General features: G+C 44.7%; 1 protein-coding gene and 1 long non-coding RNA gene across 2 annotated transcripts; one reads left to right on the top strand and one right to left on the bottom strand.

The window, feature by feature from the left end:
* The first annotated feature begins 3,593 nt into the window (after nt 1-3,593).
* LOC138662572 (uncharacterized) lies at nt 3,594-6,087 on the top strand. The gene is made up of 4 exons (XM_069748364.1): nt 3,594-3,772; nt 4,235-4,338; nt 4,432-4,578; nt 5,052-6,087. Exons 1-4 carry the CDS (start codon nt 3,656-3,658, stop codon nt 5,971-5,973), a joined length of 1,290 nt encoding a protein of 429 aa, XP_069604465.1. The 5' UTR covers nt 3,594-3,655; the 3' UTR covers nt 5,974-6,087.
* An 816-nt stretch (nt 6,088-6,903) lies between these two features.
* Nucleotides 6,904-7,844, bottom strand: LOC138667299 (uncharacterized). The gene is made up of 3 exons (XR_011318697.1): nt 7,486-7,844; nt 7,230-7,380; nt 6,904-7,149 (listed from the first exon to the last, which is right to left on the bottom strand). It is a non-coding gene; the product is annotated as an uncharacterized lncRNA (long non-coding RNA).
* Between the last annotated feature and the right edge of the window lie 2,225 nt (nt 7,845-10,069).

The following is a 10,069-nucleotide window of genomic DNA, read 5'->3' as shown; positions in this document are numbered from 1 at the left end:
CAGGAGACAGCGCTAGAGTTAAGCGCTGTCCCCTGCGTGCGGTGCTGAAGCCGATATTCATCCCTTCTTCCCAGCAGCGTTCACTGGAAAGAAGGAATGAATAATCTTTTTTTTTTATTTATTTTTTGTTTTTAAAATAAAAAACCCTATGGGAGGTGGAGCCGCATATTCATCACTGTAATGTGCGGCACCACATGACGGCTCATACAGGACAAGCAGCGACGCTGAGAGGATGTAAGCACCGAGGGAGCTGGGTAAGTATTTTAATGCCAGCGGGGGGAGGGGGGAGGGGGGAGGGGGGGGGGGCGCACAGGGGGTGGGAGGGGGCAGATTATCGGCAACTTTATTTTAAAAACAAAAATAAATTAAAAAAAAGATTATTCATTCCTTCTTTCCAGCAAACGCTGCTGGAGAGAAGAAATGAATGGGGCTTCAGCACCACACGCAGGGGGGGCAGCGCTTACAGTAGCGCTGTCTCCTGCACGGCACACGGACTGCACACGGACAACATCCGTGTGCAGTACGTGTTTTACACGGACCCATTGACTTTAATGGGTCCGTGTGATCCGTGCGCTCCCACGAACACTGACATGTCTCCGTGTTTTCCAAACGGACACATGGTCCGTGAAAACACACTGACATGTGCAGAGACACATTGATTTTAATGTGTCTACGTGAGTCAGTGTCTCCGTTACGTGAGGAAACTGTCACCTCACGTACCGGAGCCACTGACGTGTGAAACTGGCCTTATTGTGATTTTTTTTTTTACTAAAGTGCAAAAAGCAAACACAATGCATTTTTTGTACAATGATGCATTGAATATTAATTTTTTTGCAATAAAGGTGTGAATTTTTTTTTTAACCAATCTCTGGAAATTCTTGATAACTGACAAGTGAAAACCAGCCGGGCTTCGTTATCCGAGCATCTCGTCTTATAAATTCCCTAGGTCCATTTTTATTTCTAATAATATAGATTCAAGGAGCCACTTTTGTGCCTTTGTAGTGGATCACGGCACATAAATAATATTTGTAAAAATAATATTACTGTCCATCTCCTTGGCAGAACAACATGGAGGTGTTAAATTTTGCGGTGGCTGGCAAATTAATGTCTCCACACATATCCCTGCCACATCATAAAAACTGGTCATACCACACAAATGGCAGTATGTGGCTAGAAATTTGCAGTCACTTGCCATCCATCTTGTACATTTCCATAATAACTACCAAAAGATTTGATGTATGCAAAATGTTATGTCAGGAATTCACTAGTAATATTAGTCACAGGACACACCATCACTGCCATTTTACCTCAGATATGTTCTACAATCTGAGTAATCATTCCACCTATTGCCTCAGGCAAAACAGCCCTGGCACCATTTATTTCCCGCCACAATCCAGCCCATCCGTAGAGATAGGAGCCATTTCCACACAGCATGCGCCATCTAGTGGCCGCAGCGTGTAACCGCACCACTTGAGCGGTGAACTACAAGTCGCAGCATTCATCTTCCTACTTGTTTTCTATGGAAAGCAGAGCAGGGTTATTTAAAGCAGATGGCTGCTTCGTGATGCTGTGACATCATTTTCTGTACGTCAGAGAATGGGAGGGCGGACATGATTATTCTGAGGAAATGGCACAAACAAGAGGTAGTGACGCAACGTAAGGAGGCAGGAATGTCAGGAATGAAGTCAGATTTGGTGATGAGAACACGTTGTATGAGCCATGACAGCTCCTTGTAAGAATGCAGGGTGACATTTACTGAGATAAGGCACACAATGGAGCAGGAGATAAGTGTGAGACATAACAGAGATGGAGGGGAAAATAAAAGAGATTTACCCCGAGATAAGATCTAATTACACCTAAAAAAGGAGTCCACATGAGGTGGCTGGTTGCCCATAGCAACAAGAATATATTTTTCATTGTTCCGAACTCTGGTTGCTATGGGCAACATGGCCTTTTTACTCAGTCCAGACCTGGAAAATTTTCGTTTTTGCACTTTTATTTTTCCAGTCTTATGAGTTCTTGTTATTTTTGCTAAATCATTTGTATTTCTTTACAACACCATTCACTTTATCATATAATTTCCTGAAAAATTAGAGAAATAAAAACATTACAAGTGAGGGGGGAAAAAACAGACAGTATGTCCGTCCCTGATGAGACCAACATCTTATATGGCTAAGTTCACACAAGCATATTTCAAAAATTGTCCATTTTTCCCCCAGACGATTTTTCATCCGTATTTATACAGCAGCAGTGAATAACATTTACAAGACAAGCTACAATTTCCTATATTAATAAATACAACGTATCCATAAAAAAATTCAGATGTTGTACGAGTGATTTATATGGGGTCCTATTCTATTTATTTTTTTTGCACCCATAGACATGAAAAGCTGAGCCCCATCCAAAATACGGACAAGACTGGCGTACGGTGAAAATCCCGTAAAGAAGAAGGGTGAAAGAAAGGTGAAAATCCCTTAGGCGGTGTTCATACTGCATTTTAGGCGTAGACGGACTACTTTACACCGCGGCATAACGCGGTGTAACTCAGTCCGTTAACGCCGCCATTGAGTCCAATGTCGGACGCATCGCTAGCGCACGCCCACAATGGGCGTGCGCTAACGATGTGCTGTCATTGAGTGACGGACCCTGGGACGCGGGCTGCAGCGTTTTCAGGTCCGTCACTGCTAGCGCAGATAGATCATCTGCGAGCTCTATCTGCGCTAGCGTGATGTCATGTCGGCGCTTGCGTTAACAGCAGCCAGTTAACGCATGTGTTGAACGGGCTGCTGTTAACGCAATTTGAACCCGGCCTTAAAGGGCTGGCATGCTGCGTCTTAACAAAAATGCAGTGAGGCTCAAAATGTGAGATGGCAGTGTGTAAAAAATGGCAGTGTGCAAATTAGATTTCAGAAATCTCATTGATCATGCTGGTACTATATTACACGAAGCAAACGCATCATGTGTGAACATAGCCTAAAACACTCATCTAGCCACCAAACTAGTGCCTCATCTCCAATAGTTCTTTTTAGGCCGGTGTCACATTTGCGAGTGCAATGCGAGAAACTCGCGCATCAATACCCGACACCGGAGTGTGCGGCTGCATGTATTTCTTTGCAGCTGAACGCTTCGGTCCCGAGTGCCGGTGGCAGTGCCGGGTATTGATACGCGAGTTTCTCGCATGGCCCTCGCAAGTGTGACCGCGGCCTTACATTGACTGCACATGTCACAGCCCATTATGAGAACTGCAGCTAATCACTGGCCTTAGCGGTCTTGGTCCATATGCTGGGAGATGGAAATGGGCAGCATTTTGTTATTTTGGATAACTCTTATAAAGTTTATTGTATGTACCGTATTTTTTAGAACTATAAGGCTATGTTCACACGTTCAGGATTTCCATCCTTTTTTTTTCCTGACTGAAACCGCAGGTCTCTGCAGAAAACGCAGGTGCGTTTTTTGGTGCGTTTTTGGTGCGTTTTTTGATGCGTTTTTTAGTGCGTTTTTTAGTGCGTTTTTTGATGCAGTTTTGTCTGCAGATTGTCTGTGTTTGACAGAAATAAAATTTACTGCAGTGGGGGGGAAAAAAAAAAAAATGATGTCATTTCCTTGTCCAACCCTTTTCTTCTTCCATCCTCCATTTTGGAACTTACACATCAAAATGAGTGGACGTGCTGAGCGTCGTCCAGATGACAGCCCACGGATCCAGCTCCGCACGCCACACCGGATTGCGATCCTGGGGTTGATGCTTCTAATTCTGAATCGACATGCATGTCAGGTAAGCAGATGTCTGTTTGTTTTATATATTGGGTTATGGGTACATGTCCACGTTCTGTAAACGCTGTATGTTTGGCGCTGCGTGTGGCCGCAGCGCCAAACATGCAGCGTCCACATGTAACAGCATACTGGAGGTGATGTCATGAAATCACGTGTCCACTGTGTGTCATCCGTCAGCCCTGCGACTCCGGACATGCTGCGCGTTTTTTATGATCACAGCATGTCCCTGTTCCTTGTTGTGAAACTGCGGCTCCGCAATGAATAAAACAGGGCCCTATGCGTCGGGTGTGATGATGCTGGATTTGTACAATGAACACATCTGGCATCATTGCGTCCCAGAATGGGGTGGGCCTTCCTGAATGTGGACACGTACCCTTACATAATCGGCATTGTTTTCCTTGCATGTTTGATATATTTTTCTAATTGTTGTGTTTACAAAATATTTTTTTATTTTTCTATTTAGCGGCGGCAGAGAAGACGTGTGCAGAAACGAATGTGGGTGCACCCGCTTGTAGAAGACCGAACTGAGAAGGGGCACTTTCATGTGCTGTACAATGATTTGAGGAGGTAAGTAGAAATATATAGAATGACTAATTTACCTTTTTTGGCTAGCAATACTTGTGAAGTAACCCTTTTTTGTTGTTCTTTTGCAATTTACAGATATCCTGAAAAATTTATATCGTTTTGTCGGTTACCAATTATTGCCTTTGACAGACTGCTTACCATCCTGGCACCCCATTTGACACTGCAAGACACGGTGATGAGGAAGTCCATTTCTGCTGAAGAAAGGCTGCTCATTACCTTGCGGTAAGTAACAATTTTTTGGGGGGAATGTTGTTAGGTCTGTATTTTACTTGTGTGTGTGTCCAGTATGTGTGATTAAACCCACCCAGTCCTCTTGTTGGACAGGGGGCACACATACACACACACACACGTGAGATACGGCTGAGTGTTGCATGGTAAACCCCGGCTCTGCCGCCTGCACTCTGGAGCGGAGTGTGCACCCACATACCAATACATGGAGCCGCACGCTCCACAACGGAGTGCATGCAGCAGGTCCTGGGATTACCATGCAACACTCGGTCATATCTCGCATGCGTGTGTGCACAAGTCCCATCAGGCCTTTTATTAATGTTTTTTACACCCTTTGTGTTGTGCTGGGTGTTAATGCCAGCATTATTGAATGGTGCTGGACGCATATAATAGCGGCCTTAACTTGTGACATGTTGTAATTACCTTTTTGTGTGACATTTCTAATTTTCTTTTTTGTTTCTTTCCAGATTTTTGGCCACAGGAGAGAGCTATACATCCCTGCACCTCCAATTTAGAGTTGGTAAATCTACCATCTCTAACATTGTGAGGTGTACATGTACCGTCATCTGGCAGAAGTTGCAGCCCATGGTGATGCCTTCCCCAACCGAGGAGACTTGGTTGCAGGTTGCAGCAGGCTTTCAGTCTGTGGCCAATTTCCCAAACTGCATAGGTGCAGTCGATGGTAAACATGTTCGGGTTCAGCAGCCACCACGATCAGGATCACGCTTCTTTAATTATAAGAAGTATTTTTCAGTGGTCCTGATGGCGGTGGCTGATGCCCATTACAAATTTGTTGCCATTGACGTTGGTGCCTATGGTAGTACTGGGGATTCTCGGGTGTTGCGAACGTCACAGATTGGGATGCAAATTCTTCGAGATGGCGGCACGCTCCCAGCCCCACGACCTTTGCCGGGTTCCACACATCCAGTGCCCTTTGTGATGGTATCGGATGAGGCGTTTCCCTTAACGACAACCCTGCTGCGCCCATACCCACGAAGGGGACTGGATGCCCGACGTAGGATTTTTAATTATCGGCTGAGTCGTGCACGCAGATATGTGGAATGCACCTTTGGGATCATGACTAGTCAGTGGAGGATCTTTCACACTGCCATTCAGTTGGACACAGACACCGTTGATGCTGTGATAAAGGCTTGCTGTGTACTCCACAACTATGCTCGTGAGTACAACACTGACGTTGATGTGGAGTACCAGCAGCCAGTATTTAATCCAGTGGTCAACGGGGGTCTGGGTAGGCCGTCCAACTCTGGTGTGCGTGTGAGAGAATCCTTCACTGACTACTTTATGAGTCCTGAAGGTGCCGTGCACTGGCAATGCTCCTGTGCTGGTGTTGAGCAGCCTGACCAGCAGAGAAGGATGCATCTACACTGACCCCCCCAAAAATGTTGCCGACATCGCTGATAACAGTTTTGACAACATCCCGAAGAATGAGAAACGCCAGCAACCAACACAAAAGTTTGAAAAAAAAAATTTTTTGTTTCATGTTACCAAAAACAGTTTTAAATAATTGGTTGTAATATAAATAAAAAATCTATTTGGGTGTTGGGTGTAATTTGTTTTTTTTTTTTTTATGTCTAAAAAATTGTTGGTGTTTTACGAAAATAATAGCAGTATGACGTATACAATTGTTAACACATCAACACATAAACCACTAATTGATAGCCCATAAACCCAGGATAGCGGCCTTGTCCGCATTGTAATAAAGAAGAGAATATTATGTGTGAAATATAATATATTTAAAAGAACACAAATTCTTTGTAATATTTACAAAAGATTTTTCAATTAGAAAAAAAAAAAAAAGCCCCTTTCAAATCCAAACGGCAACTGGAGCTAAAAAAAAAACAAAAAAAAACTCTGTGCCACTGAAAACTTTTGCCCACGTTCAATTCAGAAATGTATATTCGGGAGAATAGAGGAAATTTGATCCCTCTGATTGATATGGTGCTCCCCCCATATGCTGTGAACTGCCTCTGTCTCCAGAACTTCCTTGGCTGTGGGCCAAATACTGGGGTCTGGTAGCTGTTGTTTCCGGTGTTCGGTGTCGGGGCCTGAAAAGTCCCAACACCCCCATCAGAACTTCATTGTAGGGAGAAATCGGAGCAGGGTCCTCCAGAGCAGTGAGGGACATCTGGACCATAGACATGAAAAGAGATTGTCTATCCGGTGGCAGGGAGCGTGTTTTTCTTGCGACAGTTAGTGCGAAGGAGTCGCAATGGTCATCAGAACTAGATTTTTTTTAATAAATCTAACGTGTCGCAAGCTATTTGGACAGTTTGCTCATCTTGGTTCTTCTTTGTTTTTTGTTTTTTTTTCTCTGCTGCCACCGGATAGACAGCTCTCTTCTCCACTCTCACAGCTTCTGCGGAATCAGATGCTTCAGCAGCTGCTGAACTAGATGTTGATGCAGCAGCTGCTGAAGTGGATGCTGATTCAGCAGAAGCTGTGGGAGTGGAGGTAGAGATGGTCCCTCCCACTCCAGAGGAACTGCCTGCTCCATCCTCTTTGTCGCTGTCCTCCAAATCAGCTACCGACATGTTTCCTTCCGTCCTGTTGGAGAAAAAAAAAACATCAATTTTTCGCACAACATATTATATATAAATAATCATGTGGAGTGGATTTTAACTTACTTTCTCAATGTCCTACTGGTCACAAGAAACTGCAGCTCTTCACTAAAGGGAAATTTACTTTTGCTTGGCGAAGAGCCACTCTTTGAACATTCATTGAGGAACTTTGTGAAACGGTCTCTGATGGAGCGCCAACGTTTCCTCACATCGTTATCTACCAAAAAAAGGTTACAAAATACAACAACATTTTTTGTGAGATCTAAACAAATTATATTTTTAATATACTCAAGGTTTACTAAATAAATTTAATTAAAATTACCAATTTGCTGCTGTGTACTCCCTGGATACTTGTCCCAATCTGGGATAAGGTCGCGCACTATTTTTGTCCAGGCTAGTTCCCGGAAGTATTTATCCTTGTATGATTCATCGGCTGGGTCCCACAAGGCCGGATAATCACGAACCTACAATAAATACAATAGTGTCATCTCATAATCTATAGCACGACCAAGTAATGTTACACAATTGCTGGAAATATTTCAAAGTAACCCCTAATAATTGAACACAAGCACAAACTGAAAACACAAACACCAATAAAAACGTTTGTGTGCAGTTGTTTTACCACTAGCTCTGTCGCCGTCAATCCTGAGTGGTTCGTGCGACAATCAACAACATTCATTAAAAAACACACTATAAACTGAAATAGTTAGGGTAGGGTTAGGGCTCATAACCCTAAGCACCCTACCCCAAAAGGGATCCTAAACATAACCCAACCACAAAAGGGATCCTAACCCTAACCCTACCCCTAAAGGGATCCTAACCCTAACCCTACCCCTAAAGGGATCCTAACCCTAACCCTACCCCTAAAGGGATCCTAACCCTAACCCTACCCCTAAAGGGATCCTAACCCTAACCCTACCCCTAAAGGGATCCTAACCCTAACCCTACCCCTAAAGGGATCCTAACCCTAACCCTACCCCTAAAGGGATCCTAACCCTAACCCTACCCCTAAAGGGATCCTAACCCTAACCCTACCCCTAAAGGGATCCTAACCCTAACCCTACCCCTAAAGGGATCCTAACCCTAACCCTAAAGGGATCCTAACCCTAACCCTAAAGGGATCCTAACCCTAACCCTAAAGGGATCCTAACCCTAACACTACCCCTAAAGGGATCCTAACCCTACCCCTAAAGGGATCCTAACCCTAACCCTACCCCTAAAGGGATCCTAACCCTACCCCTACCCCTAAAGGGATCCTAACCCTAACCCTACCCCTAAAGGGATCCTAACCCTAACCCTACCCCTAAAGGGATCCTAACCCTAACCCTACCCCTAAAGGGATCCTAACCCTACCCCTAAAGGGATCCTAACCCTAACCCTACCCCTAAAGGGATCCTAACCCTAACCCTAAAGGGATCCTAACCCTAACCCTACCCCTAAAGGGATCCTAACCCTAACCCTACCCCTAAAGGGATCCTAACCCTAACCCTACCCCTAAAGGGATCCTAACCCTAACCCTACCCCTAAAGGGATCCTAACCCTAAAGGGATCCTAACCCTACCCCTAAAGGGATCCTAACCCTACCCCTAAAGGGATCCTAACCCTACCCCTAAAGGGATCCTAACCCTAAAGGGATCCTAACTCTAACCCTACCCATAACTATATTGGGATACTAGTGTTAATGATAGGGTAGCTATTGTAAGGTGGCATTAAGCACGGTTAATAATGGCGAGGCGTCAATAAGACGCCGATCCATTATTAATCCTATTAAGGTTTACTATAATATATGTGGACCCCCTAAAAAAAAAAACGTGTTGGGGTCCCCCTATATTTTTAGGCCAGAAAGGCTAAGCAGACAGCTGTGGGCCAATATTTGAGGCCCGGGAAGGGGTTAAAATACCCATGGCTGTTCCCAGGCTATGAATATTAACCCACAGCTGTCTGCGTAGCCTTTCTGGCACTAAAATATAGGGGGCCCCGAAAAAAAAAACGTGTTGGGGTCCCCCTATATTTTTAGGCCAGAAAGGCTAAGCAGACAGCTGTGGGCCAATATTTGAGGCCCGGGAAGGGGTTAAAATACCCATGGCTGTTCCCAGGCTATGAATATTAACCCACAGCTGTCTGCGTAGCCTTTCTGGCACTAAAATATAGGGGGCCCCGAAAAAAAAAACGTGTTGGGGTCCCCCTATATTTTTAGGCCAGAAAGGCTAAGCAGACAGCTGTGGGCCAATATTTGAGGCCCGGGAAGGGGTTAAAATACCCATGGCTGTTCCCAGGCTATGAATATTAACCCACAGCTGTCTGCGTAGCCTTTCTGGCACTAAAATATAGGGGGCCCCGAAAAAAAAAACGTGTTGGGGTCCCCCTATATTTTTAGGCCAGAAAGGCTACGCAGACAGCCGTGGGCTTATATTCATAGCCTAGGAAAGGGGCCATGGATATTTGCCCCCCCCTGGCTACAAATATAAGCCCGCAGCCGCCCCGGAAAAGGCGCATCAAAAAGATGCGCCAATTCCGGCACTTAGCCCCTCTCTTCCCACTCCCGTGTAGCGGTGGGATATGGGGTAATGAGGGGTTAATGCCACCTTGCTATTGTAAGGTGGCATTAAGCCCGGTTAATAATGGAGAGGCGTCAATGAGACGCCTATCCATTATTAAGCCAATGAAAGGGTTAAAAAAAAAAACACAAAGACTAGAAAAAATATTTTAATGAAATAAAGACACACACTTTTTGACCATATTTTATTAAACGCCTAATCCGTCCTGAAGACCCTCGACCTGAAAAAAAGGCAAAACAAAAAAACAAATTCATACTCCCTGGCCCTGTCCGCAGAAATCCATCGAGGGTCCCACGAAGATCTTCCATGGAGAACAGACACATCCAGAGATGTGTCTGCTCTCCATGG

The sequence above is a fragment of the Ranitomeya imitator genome, chromosome 2, assembly GCF_032444005.1.
Source record: "Ranitomeya imitator isolate aRanImi1 chromosome 2, aRanImi1.pri, whole genome shotgun sequence".
Lineage (NCBI taxonomy): Eukaryota > Metazoa > Chordata > Amphibia > Anura > Dendrobatidae > Ranitomeya > Ranitomeya imitator.
Note: the sequence above shows the minus strand (reverse complement) of the source record. Positions and strands in the feature narration are given on the sequence as shown.